Source organism: Salmo salar, chromosome ssa01, assembly GCF_905237065.1.
Source record: "Salmo salar chromosome ssa01, Ssal_v3.1, whole genome shotgun sequence".
NCBI lineage: Eukaryota > Metazoa > Chordata > Actinopteri > Salmoniformes > Salmonidae > Salmo > Salmo salar.
The window spans coordinates 56,241,159-56,260,554 of record NC_059442.1 but is presented as its reverse complement, the minus strand read 5'-3'; the positions used below and the strand labels follow the sequence as shown (position 1 = coordinate 56,260,554).

General features: G+C 41.8%; 1 protein-coding gene across 1 annotated transcript in view; it reads left to right on the top strand.

The window, feature by feature from the left end:
* The window catches only part of LOC106605748 (extracellular tyrosine-protein kinase PKDCC), a 41,343-nt gene extending 23,142 nt beyond the window's left edge, over nt 1-18,201 (top strand). Inside the window, exons 4-7 of the mRNA XM_014201656.2 lie at nt 1,223-1,302; nt 3,570-3,677; nt 13,268-13,441; nt 14,813-18,201. Coding sequence (XP_014057131.1) covers nt 1,223-1,302; nt 3,570-3,677; nt 13,268-13,441; nt 14,813-14,898 — 448 coding nt within the window. The 3' untranslated portion in view covers nt 14,899-18,201. The remainder of the gene's footprint in view (nt 1-1,222; nt 1,303-3,569; nt 3,678-13,267; nt 13,442-14,812) is intronic.
* Nucleotides 18,202-19,396: the final 1,195 nt, after the last annotated feature.

The window sequence follows — 19,396 nt, the reverse complement described above, 5'->3', positions numbered from 1 at the left end:
GAAATAAATGATAACCTTTTACTGCAGTGGGCTAAACCAGGGTCACAGTGTGTTACTTGGTAGTCTTAAAGAAATCTACTTTGAAACAAAAGTATACACCTCACACACATGGTTATGGGCTTTAAAAAATAAGACACCTGTACCATGTCAGATATAGAGTTGAAATGTATTCAAATTTGAGATTGCATCCCAATATTACACTATATCACAGAAGACTGAAATATAATAAAACCGTTTGACATAGAAACACTGACTTTTTTTATGTTTATGAATTATGAAATTATGAAAGATATTAATATCATTCCACCCATGCCACTAGGTCATTTGACTGAAAGAAAGGGCTATAAGTATATTTGGAGTTACAGTATTTTAATGAAATAAACACACACAGTGATTTATTAGACATACAGTGATGATTAATACATTTAATTAAAACGACTGCATGGGAGCTTTAACATGGAGCCAGTGGCTAGCACTGGAATAATATAAAAAATATAAAACATGTGGGTTATAGTCAAAATACTAGCAGACATATTTTGCACTAGCTGAAGTTTATTTTGTGCCTTATCCAGGTAGCCAGAGAGTAAGGCATTGCAGTAGTCTAATCTTAAAGCGACAAAAGAATGGATTAGCTTTTCTGAATAATGTTTTGACAAAAACTTTCTGCGTTTTGCAATGCTACGAAGATGGAAAAAGCTGCTCTTAAAGTATTTTTGATATGTTCATCAAAAGATAGATCAAGGTCCAGAGTAAGACCTTTACCGATTTATTTGAGACGACTGCACAACCTTGGAGATTCATTGTCAGATCCGACAACAGATCTCTTTATTTCTTGGAACCTAAAACTAGCATCTCTGTTTTGTCCGAGTTTAAAAGTAGAACATTATCCGCCATCCACTTCCTTATGTCTGAAACACAGGGTTCCAGGGTAGGCAATTTTGAGGCTTCACCGTGTTTCAACAAAATGTACCACTGTATATCACCCCCATGGCAGTGAAAGTTGACATTGTGTTTCCAAATTACATCATAAGAGGTAGCATATATAGAACATTAGTGGTCCTAGAATGGAACCTTGAAGAACCCCGAAACTTACCTTTGATTTGTCGGAGGACAAACTATACACAAAAACAAACCAATATACCGATAAGATCTAAACCAGGCTAGAACTGAAGTCAAATAATACAGCTATTGTGTTAACTCCTGTGTTGATTTTAATTTCCAGGTTCTTCTTTACATACTTGCTGCCTCACAGTGCCCCACCCACTCTAAGACCCCTACTGGACAAGATAGTCAACTCCACAGGTGAGTGCCCACTGGGGACAGACGTCATGTCAACGTCACATTTTTTATATAAACTAAAGTTCAAAAGTTTGGAGTCACTTAGAAATGTCCTTGTTTTTTTTAAAGAAAAGCTATTTTTTTTGTCCTTTTAAAATAACATCAAATTGATCAGAAATACAGTGTAGACATTGTTAATGTTGTGAATAACTATTGTAGCTGGAAACAGCTGATTTTTAATTGAATATCTACATAGGCGTACAGAGGCCCATTATCAGCAGCCATCACTCCTGTGTTCCAATGGCACGTTGTGCTAGCTAATCCAAGTTTATCATTTTAAAAGGCTAATTGATCATTAGATAATCATTTTGCAATTATGTTAGCACAGCTGAAAATGGTTGTGCTGATTTAAAGAAGCAATAAAACTGACCTTCATTAGACTAGTTGAGTATCTGGAGCATCAGCATTGGTGGGTTCGATTACAGGCTCAAAATGGCTAGAAACAAATAATTGTCTTCTGAAACTAATCAGTTTATTCTTGTTCTGAGAAATGAAGGCTATTCCATGCGAGAAATTGCCAAGAAACTGAAAATCTCGTACAACGCTGTGTACCACTCCCTTCACAGAACAGCGCAAACTGGCTCTAACAAGAATAGAAAGAGGAGTGGGAGGCCCCGGTGCACAACTGAGCAAGATGACAAGTACATTAGAGTGTCTAGTTTGAGAAAAAGACACCTCACAAGTCCTCAACTGGCAGCTTCATTAAATAGTACCCGCAAAACACCAGTCTCAGTGTCAACAGTGAAGAGGCGACTCCGGGATGCTGGCCTTCTAGGCAGAGTTGCAAAGAAAAAAACATATCTCAGACAGGCCAATAAAAAGAAGAGATTAAGATGGGCAAAAGAACACAGACACTGGACAGAAGAACTCTGCCTAGAAGGCCAGCATCCCAGAGTCGCCTCTTCACTGTTGACGTTGAGACTGGTGTTTTGCGGGTACAATTTAATGAAGCTGCCATTTGAGGACTTGTGAGGCGTCTGTTTCTCAAACTAGACACTAATGATCAATTAGCCTTTTAAAATGATAAACTTGGATTAGCTAACACAACGTGCCATTGGAACACAGGTGTGATGGTTGCTGATAATGGGCCTCTGTACGCCTATGTAGATGTTCCATTAAAACTCAGCTGTTTCCAGCTACAATAGTCATTTACAACATTAACAATCTCTACACTGTATTTCTGATCAATTTGATGTTATTTTAATGGACAACAAAAATTGCTTTTCTTTAAAAAACAAGGACATTTCTAAGTGACCCCAAACTTTTGAACGGTAGTGTACATTTCGTTAAGTTGTCAACTAACTTGAATTAGAAGTGAATCAGCAAAACTTTCAACCATGTCACTGGATTTAGGGTAAAGTTGGGTGAAAAGAGACAAGAAATCATGAAATGTCTGTATGGTTATGACTTTTTGCAAATCCAATCAGTTTTCCACATTGATTCAATGTCATAACATTTTGTTGTTGTTGAAATTATGTTGAAACAATGTTGATTCAACCAGGTTGTGCCCAGTGGGTGTGGGTGCTCTCTCACTGCTTCTCACCAGTTACTGTTTTGCTAAGATATGAAGCTACCAGCTACCACTATACATAGACTGGCTCAGTGCTATCCATGTTATATGCCTGAGATGGATCTCTCTCTCTCTCTCTCTCTCTCTCTCTCTCTCTCTCTCTCTCTCTCTCTCTCTCTCTCTCTCTCATTCTCATTCTTCCACTTTGCTCTCTCTTTCCTTTTCCTCACTCCTCTCCCTCCTATCGGGCTTCTCATCAGAGTGCCGGTATGTCAGCCGGGTGTTTGAGATCTGTTTTACTGGGACACAACAGGCCGTGAAGATGCAAGCCGCGTGGGCGGGCTGTGTGTGTGTCAGTGTATGTGCATCTGTGCACATCTGTGTGTGTTTGTGCGTGTGTGTACAAACTGGGGGATGGGTCAGGTGATCCTATCTCTCCTAGTCAGACAGAGAGCTTAACGACCTCCGATCAGTGTCTACTATAAGGGAAGCAAACACAGACACTGCCTCATGTCCCTTGATCCATGTTCAAAGACTGAGCTGGGCCTCTTTTGTCTGTGCTATTGTACGCCATTTTTGTTCCTCACAGATTTGGTTGAATGGTATGCTTTAATGTCGCTATAATAATAAGTCATAACCTTTGTTCTGTGGAATTTAGTTTGACGTGTAGAGTTTAAACTGTGTTGCACTATCTGAATGTTACTTTCTGTGTTGGTTTCAGGAGAGCTGATATGGGGGATAGATGAGACGCTGCTTCAGTTGGAGAAAGTGTTGCACCTGTACAGAAATGGATTTTACCTGCAGAACAGCACACAGACACACATAACAGGTAAATATGCACACACGCACACACACACAGGTTCAGGTTAGATTAGATTAAGGGTTAGGGTAGGGGTTAGGGAAAATTGGATTTTGAATGGAAATCAAATGTTTGGTCCCCACAAGGATAGTTAAAGAAATGTGTGTGTGTGTGTGTGTGTGTGTGTGTGTGCCCAGGGGATTGAGGTGGGGAGAGAGAGAGAGCTATGATCAGATATACTCCAGACAAATAATAGTAATGAGATTAAAAATATGAAAATGTATATAACGGGAGGGAACTCGATGGGAGAGACTGACAGGTCTTCTAATTGCAGGGTGCATTGGGAGGAGAGAGGTGCGTGTGAGCTCTCTCTCTCACGCTCAGTCCGTCTCCTTCTCATCTTTGCTCGACAGCTTTCCTTCTCTATCCTTTCACCTTTTTCCATTCCATTCTGGAGGATTCTGTTTTCACTGTCTTACATTCATTTGGTGCCCCTTGCTCGTCGTCTTTTACTTTCACATGTTCTTTCTCTCTCCCTTCCTGGCCTCCCTCGGTGTCTCCTCGCCTCGCTCCATTGGCAGTGTAAAGTAAACCCAGACAGTTGTTGACCGACGAGTGCTCACAGCCCAAGGGCCGAACACAGTGTCTGCTTAACCTTTACAAAGACACTGCTGCTCCAGTAGGCCTCTCACTCGCCCGTCTCCAACCTGAGCTCCTCTCTCACTGACACAGAACAGCACGATCACACAGGAACACTGGTAGGGTCATTCTCAGTGGCTAGTGTTCGCCCATGCAGGGCTTCCTTGTGGAATGTGGCCTTGCGTCATGTGCTTTTTTTCCGCGATTACACTCCTGTGCATGCTTCCCTTCAGCCCCCCTCCTCCTCCCCTGCTCTCCTTGTTTTCTCTCCCCATCATGCCATTTCTAGGAGCTTTTAAGTCCTGCATTTAGAGAAAGCGAGCGCTCCATAAAGCATTAATTACAGCCATAAAGCGTCTAATAGCAGTAGTTATTTACTACCCGGAGCACTGCTGTCTGTTGCCACGCATGCAGGGGGGCCGGCGCGTGGGTGTGTGAGTGCATACATGCGTGTGTGTGTACTTCCACATAGTAAATCTTGAAGAGGTCATACACAGAGACATTCTGTCCTGCTCCCCTCCTGTCATCTTTCTTCCTCTACAAGCAGGTGTGTAAACCCTCCCTGTAAATCACCAGGACTACTCCTGGCCCAGCCAGGCATGACACTTATATATATATATATATATATATATATATATATATTTATATTTATATTTATATTTATATTAGTATAGAGAGAGAGGGTGGAAGGATAGAGACTGAGGGGGGGAGAGAGACAGTGACAGAGAAAGAGAGAGAGCAGTGTTGTGATGTCTATTCCTTATTCCAACACCAAAAAGAGTAGTCTGGAAATGTTAAAAGTACTAGATTCCAAGACGACAAAAGAGAATAAGTAACAGAGAAAGAGGAAAAAGGACTCAATGATTCACGGGCTGGGAGGCTTTTAAAGGGGGGTGGGGACTTGCTTTGAAGCTGCCCTCCGCTTCTCATCTGGCCCATTGTCACAGTCCTGTGAAGCTTAGTTAAACCCACAGACCATAGGACAACTGGATTCTGATTGTGTAGGATAAGTACAGATGCTTACACTGCTTGATGTACATGGTATATGTGTCTGTCTCAGTTAAAAACACAACCTACGGGCTACTGAAACATCTTTTTCTTTGCTAAATCATGGGTCACATACTAACCAGTACTCACATATGTGACTCACCACCTGGATTCGGTCTTATGTAGCAAAATGTGAAATGGTGTTTTTTTTTTACATTGGATAAATGTAGAGACTCAGAGCTACAGAATGGTATATCATACACTGCATTTGAGGAACAATGGGAAAGTAATTCTGCTTTGAAAGTTGATCAACTTGTAAACTCACTTTTGAGAAAATTGCCTTTGAATGTTTTGGTATCTCATGAAGAGCTCTTCTTTGTCTACACCCATTCAGCATCGTTCACACCCTCTTAAGCTTTAGCCCCACCCATCTCGTTTCACTCTCGGAGCCCACACGACGCTCTGGCCGATTATTTGTTTACCTCTGGATAACATGAAAACAGCCTAACCAGCTCTGCTGGCAACAATTTCATTACGCTTTTTTGCAGACGTTTACTGACACTGGCATATTCAACGGGTGTTGTACACACGTCACGTAACGTTAGCTAACGAGCCAGCCAGCTAACGTTAGCTAGTTAAACAACCATGAACAAAGTGCCAACACTGCCTAACATTAGGCTCTAACTAGAAAAGCAAACAGCTCTGGGAAATTAATAATAATGTCCGCTAGGGAGCCAGCCAGCTAACGTTAGCTAGCTAGCTTACAGTACACTTTAGCTTAAGACATATAAGGTAAACAATGAACCACAGCAACACTTATTACCAACACAGACTGACGAGCTCAATTAGACAGACGCCTTCAATATGGCAGACCAATCCGAACTCCTTTCTCTGCATGTCCAGGTTGCTGTATTTTTCTGTGGCTTAACCAACAAGGCTCATAATTTAACAATTTTATTCATATTTACAGATGGCATACAAGTTTGTTATTAAGGCACATGAAAGTTCACATGTTCGAGAAGGCATTTCTGCCAAAATGCATTTTTACGTTCAAACGGCTCTCCTGTGAAGTCGTGACTTGCGACATACGCCTAGTTTCCTGAATTGGGACACATGCTCATTATCATACAAATACAGTACTAGTCAATAGTTTGGACACACCTACTCAAGGGTTTTTCTTTATTTTTACTATGTTCTACATTGTAGAATAATAGTGAAGACATCAAATATATGGAATCATGTAGTAACTAAAAAAGTGTTAAACAAATCAAAATATATTTTATATTTGAGATTTTTCAAAGTAGCCACCCTTTGCCTTGATGACAGCTTTGCACACACTTGGCATTCTCTCAACCAAAATCATGAGGTAGTCACCTGGAATTAATTTCAATGAAAAGGTGTGCATTGTTCAAAGTTAATTTGTGGAATTTTTTTCCTTGTTAATGCATTCGAGCCAATCAGTTGTGTTATGATAAGGTAGGGGTTGGGATACAGAAGATAGCCCTATTTGGTAAAAGACCAAGTCCATATTATGGCAAGAACTGCTCAAATAAGCAAAGAGAAACGACAGTCTATCATACTTTAAGACATGAAGGTCAGTCAATCCAGAAAATTCCAAGAACTTTGAACGTTTCTTCAAGTGCAGTCGCCAAAACCATCAAGCACTATGATGAAACTGGCTCTCATGGGGACCGCCACACTAAAGGAAGACCCAGAGTTACCTCTGCTGCAGAGGATAAGTTCATTAGAGTTACCAGCCTCAGATTGCAGCCCAAATAAATCCTTCACAGAGTTCAAGTAAACTGTGTTCAAGTAAACTGAGTTCAAGTACACGTCTCAACATCAACTGTTCAGAGGAGACTGTGTGAATCAGGCCTTCATGGTCAAATTGCTACAAAGAAACCACTACTAAAGGACACCAATAATAGGAAGAGACTTGCTTGGGCCAAGAAACATGAGCAATATTCATTAGACTGGTGTAAGTCTGTCCTTTGGTCTGAGGAGTCCAAATTCGACATTTTTGCTTCCAACCTCCATGTCTTTGTGAGACGCAGAGTAGGTGAACGGATGATCTCTGCATGTGTGGTTCCCACCGTGAAGCATGGAGGAGTGATGGTGTGGGGGTGCTTTGCTGGTGACACTGTCTGTGATTTATTTAAAATTCAAGGCACACTTAACCAGCATGGCTACCACAGCATTCTGCAGCAATACTCCATCCCATCTGGTTTGTGTTTAGTGGGACTATCATTTGTTTCTCAACAGGATAAGGACCCAAAACACACCTCCAGGCTGTGTAAGGGCTATTTGACCAAGCAGGAAAGTGATGGAGTACTGCATCAGATGACCTGGCCTCAACAATCCCCCGACCTCAACCCAATTGAGATGGTTTGGGATGAGTTGGACCACAGAGTGAAGTAAAAGCATCCAACAAGTGCTCAGCATATGTGACTGACCAGCTCGATTCGGTCTTATGAAGCAACATTTGAAATGTTGTTTTTTACATTGGATAAAAGTATAGACTCAGAGCTAGAAAATGGTATATCATACACTACAGGTGAGGAACAATGGAAAAGTAATTCTGCTTTGAAAGTTGATAAACTTGTAACCTCACTTTTGAGAAAATGGCCTTTGAATGTGTTGGTACACCTACTGGAGAGTTCTTCTTTGTCTAAATCCATTCAGCATCATTCACACTCTTAAGCTTTAGCCCACCCATCTCTTTAAGGGTTGATCCGAGCGTTCTGTCATAACAACAGCAGTCAAGCACCCAAGCTAGCTGGCTAAAGTTGGCTTGCTTGCTAGCTACTTCCAGACACAAATGAGAGATCAGCTCACTCTGACCATTTTACTCGCCCTAGCAGAGCTGGTTGGGCTGTTTTTATGTTATCCAGAGCATTGGTGACTGCAACTGTGCTGTTGGTAACAATTTACACTTTTCTGCCAACGTTTTCTGACACTGGCCATATTCAATGGGTGTTGAGCATTCATAAATGTGTCAGATATTCTGCGCTCTGGCACACTCAGAGGAGAGTGCTCTGAAATCGGAGTAGATAGCCAGAGCGAATTTACCAGCTACGTCTATCAACAGCTGTCGCAGTGACATCATGAACATTCTATTGAAATGGATACTTGCATAATAGAGTCTTTTGTTAAGACATGTAGCTAGCTAAACAATGAACCATAATCCCAACTCATGACGTTACTACCCTGCATGAATCAGAAGGTAGATAACCAACCAGGTTCAATGTTAGCTAGCTAACATTAGGCTACAACTAGCAAAGCAAATGGCTCTGATATACAAATAATATTACTACACAGATCATACACGTAACGTTAGCTAATGAGCCAGTCAGCTAATGTTAGCTAGCTAGCTAACAGTACATTTTAACTTGAAATGAAAACTACTTTCTGACAAAATTAGAAATGTTTAATATCTGAAAATGTATCTTACCCATATACATGGATGTACGCTTCTCGCTCTCTGTCACGGATGCTATGGTTGCCCTTAGTTTGAAGACGTAATCCAGAGACAAGTGTTTTCTCCATCTCCTTAGCTATCATAGTCTAATTCAACTGATTTTAAAACTCGGTCCTCCAGAAACTGGAGTGCAACATTTATGCAGTTTTACTATGCTCAAATAGACAGAAGCGTTCTACATGGCAGACCAATCTGAACTCATCTCTCGGCATGTCCAGCACACTCATCTCAGCCAATCATGTTGCTGTCTTTTTATGTGGATAAACCAGCTAGGCTCATAATTTAACAATTTTATTAATATTTACAGGTGCCATACAAGTTTGTTATTAAGGCGCATGAACGTTCACATGTTCGAGAAGGCAATTCTGTTCAAATTGCTCTCCTGTGAAGTAGTGATGCGCGACATACGCCTAGTTTCCTGAAACGAGTCACATGTGAGAACTGTTGGAAAAGCACTCCTCATGAAGCTGGTTGAGAGAAAGCTGTCATCAAGGCAAAGGGTGGCTACTTTGAAGAATCTCATATAAAATAGATTTTGATTTGTTTAACGTGTTTTTTTTGGTTACTACATGATTCCATATGTGTTAATTCATAGTTTTGATGTCTTCACTATTATTTTACAATGTAGAAAATAGTAAAAATAAAGAAAAACCATTGAATGAGTAGGTGTGGTACTGTACAGGTAAGCACATTTGGGATGAAAGACACATGCACACACAGAGCCATCTTGCTGACTGGACCTTGTAGAGTGTAGTTTCTAGTCATCAGAACCACAGCGTAATCACAGCCATTTGGGATGAAACCAGGGAAACCTCACTATTAGCATACAAAGATCAGCATTACAATAGCCAGTAATTGTAATCATAGTCAGTAATGTTGCTTACCTCTAGAGAACGTAGCATAGAACAAATCTGTATTTCGTTAGACTTAACTATACTGAACAAATATATAAATGCAACATGTAAAGTGTTGGTCCCATGTTTCATGAGCTGAAATAAAAGATCCCAGAAATGTTCCATATGCACAAAAAGCTTATTTCTCTCAAATGTTGTCTACAAATGTATTTACATCCCTGTTAGTGAGCATTTCTCCTTTGCCAAGATAAACCATCCACCTGACAGGTGTGGCATATCAAGAAGCTGATTAAACAGCATGATCATTACACAGGTGCACCTTGTTTTAGGCTACTCTAAAATGTGCAGTTTTGTCACACAACACAATGCCACAGATGTCTCAAGTTTTGAGGGAGTGTGCAATTGGCATGCTGACTGCAGGAATGCCCACCAGAGTTGCTTCCAGATAATTGTATGTTAATTTCTCTACCATAAACCGCCTCCAATGTCATTTTAGAGAATTTGGCAGAATCTCCAACTGGCCTCACAACAGCAGACCATGTGTATGGTGTTGTGTGGGCGAGCAGTTTGCCCCATGGTGGTGGTGGGGTTATGGCATGGGCAGGCAAGGATCTGTACACAATGGAAGCTGAAAATGTCCCAGTTCTTCCATGGCCTGTATACTAACCTGACATGTCACCCATTGAGCATGTTTGGAATGCTCTGGATCGTGTTCCAGTTCCCCTCAATATCCAGCAACTTCGCACACCCAAGAGGAGTGGAACAACATTCCACAGGCCACATTTAACAGCCTGATAAACACTATGCAAACGAGATGTGTCACGCTGCATGAGGCAAATGGTGGTCACCAGATACTGACTGGTTTTCTGATCCAGGCCTCTACCTTTTTTTACGGTATCTGTGACCAACAGATGCATATCTGTATGCCCAGTCATGTGAAATACATAGTTTTAGTGCCTAATTCATTTATTTCAATTGACTGATTTCCTTATATGAACTGTAACTCAGTAAAATCTTTGAAAATGTTGCATGTTGCGTTTATATTTTTGTTAATTATACATGAAAATGACAATTGCCACACATCAATCAAGCTACTCACCAACCAAAACCCCAAAATGACCCTAGCCCACTTAAATCAAGGTCATGACTGTGTTATATACAGGATACTGCACATTATCATATTCATTGTTGAAATTCAAAAGTCTGACGATTAAAACTACTTATTGATGCTTGTATATGGTTAGTTGCACCTAAGTTGGGTAGCCATGCACTCAAGATTCTATTTTCCACATCAGATCCAGCTAACCATGTCTGGTCAGGCTTAATCAGTAACGTACTGTGGTTGTACAGTATATCTATGGAGTTATTGTTCCACTTGACAACACTCTGAGTAATAAGACTTGCTCTAGTGAGCATAAAACCCAGGACACAAAACAGGCTATTCTATTTTCTACAACATGGCTAGAAGCAGTATTTTGTTATGAGCCTTGGCAAAGCGAACCTATTTAATTTTATTTATTTGGTATTTTTCGATTTCTGTTTTGCTTTTATTAAATGTCCGTGGAACACACTCATTATGTTTGTGGATCCTTAGGGGAACCCTGAATCTGGTTTAAACAATGTTGAGCATTTTGTCATTCACTCTGTAATTTGATATAATAATTATTGGCATGGTACAGTGAGGGAAAAAGTATTTGATCCCCTGCTGATTTTGTACGTTTGCCCAGTGACAGAGAAATGATCAGTCTATAATTTTAATGGTAGGTTTATTTGAATAGAACTGAATAACAACAAAAAAAATCTGAAAAACGCCTGTCAAAAATTTTATGAATCGATTTGCATTTTAATGAGGGAAATAAGTATTTGACCCCTCTGCAAAACATGACTTAGTACTTGGTGGCAAAACCCTTGTTGGCAGTCACAGAGGTCAGACATTTCTTGTAGTTGGCCACCAGGTTTGCACGCATCTCAGGAGGGATTTTGTCCCACTCCTCTTTGCAGATCTTCTCCAAGTCATTAAGGTTTCGAGGCTGACGTTTGGCAACTCAAACCTTCAGCTCCCTCCACAGATTTTCTATGGGATTAAGGTCTGGAGACTGGCTAGGCCACTCCAGGACCTTAATGTGCTTCTTCTTGAGCCACTCCTTTGTTGCCTTGGCCGTGTGTTTTGGGTCATTGTCATGCTGGAATACCCATCCACGACCCATTTTCAATGCCCTGGCTGAGGGAAGGAGGTTCTCACCCAAGATTTGACGGTACATGGCCCCGTTCATTGTCCCTTTGATGCGGTGAAGATGTCCTGTCTCCTTAGCAGAAAAACACCCCCAAAGCATAATGTTTCCACCTCCATGTTTGACGGTGGGTATGGTGTTATTGGGGTCATAGGCAGCATTCCTCCTCCTCCAAACACGGCGAGTTGACTTGATGCCAAAGAGCTCCATTTTGGTCTCAACTGACCACAACACTTTCACCCAGTTGTCCTCTGAATCATTCAGATGTTCATTGGCAAACTTCAGACGGGCATGTATATGTGCTTTCTTGAGCAGGGGGACCTTGCGGGTGCTGCAGGATTTCAGTCCTTCACAGCGTAGTGTGTTACCAATTGTTTTCTTGGTGACTATGGTCCCAGCTGCCTTGAGATCATTGACAAGATCCTCCCGTGTAGTTCTGGGCTGATTCCTCACCGTTCTCATGATCATTGCAACTCCATGAGGTGAGATCTTGCATGGAGCCCCAGGCCGAGGGAGATTGACAGTTCTTTTGTGTTTCTTCCATTTGCGTATAATCGCACCAACTGTTGCAACCTTCTCACCAAGCTGCTTGGCGATGGTCTTGTAGCCCTTTCCAGCCTTGTGTAGGTCTACAATCTTGTCTCTGACATCCTTGGAGAGCTCTTTGGTCTTGGCCATGGTGGAGAGTTTGGAATCTGATTGATTGATTGCTTCTGTGGACAGGTGTCTTTTATACAGGTAATAAACTGAGATTAGGAGCACTCACTTTAAGAGTGTGCTCCTAATCTCAGTTTGTTACCTGTATAAAAGACACCTAGGAGCCAGAAATCTTTCTGATTGAGAGGGGGTCAAATACTTATTTCCCTCATTAAAATGCAAATCAATTTCTAACATTTTTGACATGCGTTTTTCTGGATTTATTTGTTGTTATTCTGTCTCTCACTGTTCAAATCAACCTACCATTAAAATTATAGACTGATCATTTCTTTGTCAGTGGGCAAACGTACAAAATCAGCAGGGGATCAAATACTTTTCCCCTCACTGTAAATGAACATTTAAATTGCAACTGCTCAAATCTCATTTTTTTATGAATCACCTTTTATTTCAAAGTATAAAAATTGTTAGAGGGAGAAGTTTGGGGGGGGTCCCATTTAAGATTTAGGAGTGATAGGTACAGTATTCTCTGATTCTGAGGGGTTGGGTTAAATGCAGAAGACACATTTCAATTGAAGGCATTCAGTTGTACAACTGACTAAGTATTTCCCTATCCCTTTCCCTCACACAATGAGCTACCTCATTACACGTGTGCAGGACCCTCAGTGCATCTCCCCCAGCCAGGGACAAATATGCACACACATGCTCGCACACACACGCACAAACACACACACCCTTCCTTGCTAACTAAATTACTTCTCTCCTTGTCTTCTCCAGACTATAAGCATGTGGTGGATGCCTCTATTCCTGAGGAGAACTACCGCTGCTGGCCATCCTATCAGCACGATGGATGTCTGCTATCTGTCTTCAGCATCACAGAGGCTATTGGTGTGTGTGAGAGCCACGCCCAGTGCCAAGCATTTGTACTGACCAATCAGACCACCTGGACAGGTAAGAGTTAAATTTACATTTCAGTCATTTAGCAGACACTCTTATCCAGAGCGACTTACATGTAGTGCATTCATCTTAAGATAGCTAGGTGGGACAAGCACATATCACAGGAATAGAAGGTACATTTTTCCTTAACATAGATATCAGTAGTCAGAGCTACAAGGGTTAATTATTTTATATATATATATATATATATATATATATATATTAGATATTTTTTCGGGGGAGGGGGGTCGAGGTGAGGAGGAGGAAGGGGAGGAGGACTTCGGAAGATGGGCAGGGACTCTGCTGTCCTTGCTTCAGGGGGAAGCTGGTTCCACCATTGGAGTTCCAGGACAGAGAAGAGCTTGGACTGGGCTGAGCGGGAGCTGCCCTCCCGTAGGGGTGGGAGGGCCAAGAGACCTGAGGTGGCAGAACAGAGTTTTTTGGTTGGGGTGTAGGGTTTGAGCATAGCCTGAAGGTAGGGAGGGGCAGTTCTTCTTGCTGCTCCGTAGGTAAGCACCATGGTCTTGTAGTGGATGCGAGCTTCGACTGGAAGCCAATGGAGTGTTCGGAGGAGCGGGTTGACATGAGAGAACTTGGGAAGGTTAAAAACCAGGCGGGCTGCAGAGTTCTGGATAAGTTGCAGGGGTTTGATGGCACAAGCGGGGAGCCCAGCCAACAGCAAGTGAATATTTGTTCACGCTACAGTGTTATCATTGTATGGTTGAAGACAATGTGTGGCTTGCATTTGTGTGGCAGCCTGTGTGTGTCTGTGTCTGTGTTTTTGTCCATAAAGTACCCTGTGTGTGTGTGTGTGTGTGTGTGTGTGTGTGTGTGTGTGTGTGTGTGTGTGTGTGTGTGTGTGTGTGTGTGTTTGTGTGCATGTGGGAGGTAAAGTACCCAGCGTTGTCAGACGTCTCTCTGATCAAACAGAGGCAGGGCTTACAGTACCGTCGTCTCTCATCACTATCCTCTCCTTTCTAGTAGGTGGCACACACACACTTCATTAGAGCGTAGTCTGAGGGGAGCACATCAGCATGGCAATCACTGTTTATTGAACCAGGCACGTCTAGACCCACAGCACTTTCATATTCCTTCCCTTCACTCTTTGTCCTCCTCTCCCCCATCATACAGTATCTCTCTCTGTCTCTACCTCCTCTACACACCGCAGTTCTTTCTTTTCAGTCTCTTTCAATTTTTGGGCCATTTCTGGCATTGTACAATTGTCATGGCATTCATGCAATTAACAGGTAATACATTGTAGAAGGTATGCATTTGCTAGGGTACATTCAGCTGTTTTAACACAATGTCGTCCTCTTACGGTCTCTTCTACTTTTCCACTTTTTATTCACATTTATTGACATTCTTTTTCTTCTTCTCTGTCCCCAGGTCACCAGCTTGTATTCTTCAAGACGGGCACTGCCAGTCTGAGCTCTGCCAAGGGACGGGTCACCTACGTCAGAGTGGGCAGCTGAATCAATGGAGGGGGAGGAGACTTAACTGCCAAACCTCGCTCTGATTGGCTAACCTGCTCCTGGGGCATGCCCTCACGGCTTAGTGAGTCACCCCATTGGATGGGTCAGACAGAGGGAGTTGAAGATGGATCCTAGACAACACCCTCCATGGGGCATAGAGAAGCCCAAACCAGCTCACACTGAAGTGCAATAATATCACTTGGAGAACAATTTTACAATATTGCTCTTCATATGTGTTCTCCAAAGGAAAATGCTGGGTTGTGCAAGGCTATAGCTCAGGGTTACACTCCTCGCTAAGAAGGGTGACAGTGAACGCCTGAGATTTCCCTCCTGTGCCCCCTAAACTACACTACATTGTCAAAAGTATGTGGACACCTGCTCATCAAAATCATGGGTATTAATATGGAGTTGGTCCCCCCTTTGCTGCTATAACAGCCTCCACTCTTCTGGGAAGGCTTCCCACTAGATGTTGGAACATTGCTGCGGAGACTTGCTTCCACTCAGCCACAAGAGTATTAGTGAGGTCGGGCACTGATGTTGGGTGATTAGGCCTGGCTCGCAGTTGGCGTTCCAATTCATCCCAAAGGTGTTCGATGGGGTTGAGGTCAGGGCTCTGTGCAGGCCAATCAAGTTTTTCCACACCAATCTCGACAAACCATTTCTGTATGGACCACGCTTTGTGCACAGGGGCATTGTCATGCTGAAACAGGAAAGGCCCTTCTCCAAACTTTTACCACAAAGTTGGAAGCACAGAATCGTCTAGAATGTCATTGTATGCTGTAGCATTACGATTTCCAATCACTGGAACTAAAGTACACTACACGACTTTCAAAATCCTAACATCGCTAAACCTCTCACATTAAACAACCATCTTTCCTGTCGTTTTTTTTGTTGTCTTGCCCACGTAGTGGTGAGCACACAAAATGATGCGGCACAGATGTGGGTCAGACACTGCAAGATTCTTCACTTGGTCTTGAGGATTATCGATACCACATTGTCTCGCGAAAACAATGATGTGATGATGTGATTAGATTTAATGTAGCTATAACGAGCTGTGGCTCAAAGCAGCATCAAATCTTTTCATGCTTGCCATACAGAGTTGAAATATCTAATTTAATAACATTGCTTTTGAACTTCAGAGCTGTGACGATTTGAGACGTTGATTAAAGGCAAGTGCAAACGCATACTAGTAGTATTCATCGCACCTTCTCGAGAGTCTACACATTCTGGGTGATGCGAAACAACGTCATCATCTCATTGGCTTCTTCTGTGGCGAGCTCTCGTTGGTTATTGCTCATCACCGTTCTCAAAACATTTCATTGCACATCTCACACAACAAGAGCATTTCAGATTTTGTGCCGATAAAAATCAAACATGTCTGAAAATATGGGGACGTCTGGGACTGCTCAAAGACGAGATCAGTAGCCCTCAAATTGCATCTCTGACCCATTCACATTAAACGAGCGTCGGTGACTGCCGCTCGCCCTTTTGTAGGGATGAGGATTTTGTCTCTGTTCTCAACAACTTGTCTGGGACAGCTAAATCTGTGTACATCCGGCTTATAGGGCCAAGCCTGAACCATGAAAAACAACCCCAGATCATTATTCCTCATCCACCAAACTTTACAGTTGGCATTATGCATTCGGGCAGGTAGTGTTCTCCTGGCATCCACCAAACTCAGATTCGTCCATCGGACTGCCAGATGGTGTAGCGTGATTCATCACTCCAGAATGTGTTTCCACTGCTCCAGAGTCCAATGGCGGCAAGCTTTACACCACTCCAGCCGACGCTTGGCATTGGGCATGGTGATCTTAGGCATGCGTGCTGCTGCTCGTCCATGGAAACCCATTTCATGAAAGTCCCAATGAGCAGTTATTGTGCTGATGTTGCTTCCAGAGGCAGTTTGGAACTTGGTAGTGAGTGTTGCAACCGAGGACACAATTTTTATGCGCTATGCGTACGCTGTTCAGCACTCGGCGTTCCCGCTCTGTGAGCTTGTGTGGCCTACCACTTCCCGGCTGAGCTGTTGGTGCTCCTAGACGTTTCTACTTCACAATAACAGCACTTACAGTTGACTAGGGCAGCTCTATCAGGACAGAAATTTGATACTGACTTGATGGAAAGATGGCATCCTATGACGGTGCCACGTTGAAAGTCCCTGAACTCTTCAGTACGGGCCATTCTACTGTGAATGTTTGTCTATGGAGATTGCATGGCTGTGTGCTCGATTTTATACACCTGTCGGCAATGGGTGTGGCTGAAATAGCCGAATACACTAATTTGAAGGCTGTCCACATACTTTTGTACCTTCCCATGGAGTCTGGTCAAAAGGATCTCCCTATAGTACTGTATCATGTTTTATCATTGTCTGTGAAGGTTTCAAGCCAGCCTCTATACAAACCAATGCTCAGGCTTTTTTCCAGATGGAAACAAAGGTATTGGCAAAGGACTGATGTTTCAGCCTCAGCCCTTATTTTTAGATTCTCTCATGCTGAGTGTTACTCAGACTTTCTCCCTCCTCCCTTATCCCCTCACCTGTCTCTCTCTGTTTCCATTCCCTCTCTCAGTCTTGTATTAGACCCACAGCACTTTCTCTTTTCAAACAGGGTTTCTCTATGCTTTCAATAAGCATCTCAGAAAGTGTGATTGATTCCAAATCTTAGTGAATGAAGAATCTGCGCTTATAACACAGATGATTGTTACATCTGAGTTATCAGATAAAATATTATTTTTCAATCCAATGTTGATGGAAATTAAGAAATTGTTTTCATATCGACAAATCAAGGACTAATTTGGAATATTGTGTCATTGTTGATTTTGCATGTTGACCAAATGTAATTTAGTGTAGAGACCTCCTTGAGAGGGTAAATTTTTATGGTGTATTTTATGGTGTATTTATTGAGAGTGTGTGCCACTCCTGGGTCGTATTCATTAGATACCAAACGGAAGAAAATTGACTAAAACAGGGAGGACCTACCCAAACTTGTCCAATAAAAACTAATTTTCAATTTACATTGCAGAAACTTTGCTACAGTAATGTATATGACCCTGGGTTTAGAGCGAACAAAGCAGGACGTAATCTCGCTCTATTCTAATTTCCTAAGGAAATGTGATATTAACCTTCAACAGACAGTATCAAAGAGACATTGCTTTCAGTGAAAGCACTCCTTGTGAAAAGAATGAATCAAAAGTGAATTCTACAAAAGAATTAATACTTTGTGTCCATTGTTCGTTGTTACTTTTTGATGATAACGATGAGATGGCTATTTTTATATGAAAAAATAAAAACCTTGTGGCAAGTGAGACATCTGTGTGTGTGTTTATTTGAGTTACAGTAAAACATTTTTATTTTGGTTGCCATGATGCTGCAAATACAGCATAGACTCCTGTAAATATTGTACATATTTGGTTGATTTTAGTTTATTTGTTTTGTTATTTGAAATCTGGTTTTTCTTATTGCTAATTCAACATTTTAATCCAAAATGTCTACTTGTCTTGCTCATGGGAGTACCAGAAATGATTGAAGGTTGATTTGTTTGGTTTGCTTAGCTAGTTAGTTAGCTTGTTAGCTAGCCAGCTGCCTGTTTGCATTCAAAAGACACATTCTTGACACAGCTTCTTGTTTCACCATCCAAAGTGTGAGGACTGCAGTGTGGAGATGGAAGAGGGCTGGCTCCCTTATAGGATTACTTTATACATTGGACGTGTGTGTGGTGAGCTTTAAGCTCCAGAATAGGCAGGAGAAAAAGCATCACCCAAGTGAGTACTACACGTCGCTGGGGGAGGAGTCATCCAGTACCTACAGAGAGCTGAGGACTGATGAAAACAACGTCTGAGGACAACTCCAGTGAGCCAACTCTATCACCACCACCATTATCATCACCAACCTTGTCCCTACCATACAACTTGGCTACCATCGAAGTAGACTGCTAGCAGAATACTGGTAGATGCCTTCATCAAATGCTTTCACCCTCTGAAGATATAGACTTGATGCTTGTTTGTTTTACGTTTAAGCAATGTAATATTATTTTAGTTTTGGTTTACTTCTGTACTGCAATTAAGCTTTTAGCTGCCAAGTATGGCCTAAATGTAAAAATGAAATAAACTACTATTACTATATTAAATGCAGCAGGTTGAGACAGGGAACTTGAGTATTGGCTTCAGCGACATCGCACCAATCATATTATACAAACACTTTTGTCGTGACTTTACATTCATTAATCTGATGACAGTTAGTGGATTAAATACATAATGTTTAATTGTTACTCAAATTAATCATGTAACAATTAACTCATTAGGATTTGGGGCACCACGGAAGAAGTTGTTTAACGAGTTGCCATCTCCCAAATTACACTAGATGTATAGATATATAAGATATATAAGTTATATATCGATAACAGTCACTTATTAATCATTACCTCATATCAGTCTCATAATCTGAACGGTCGCAACCTTCCTGGGTCCGCAAAAACCCCAGCCTTGAGCATTATTTAGTACT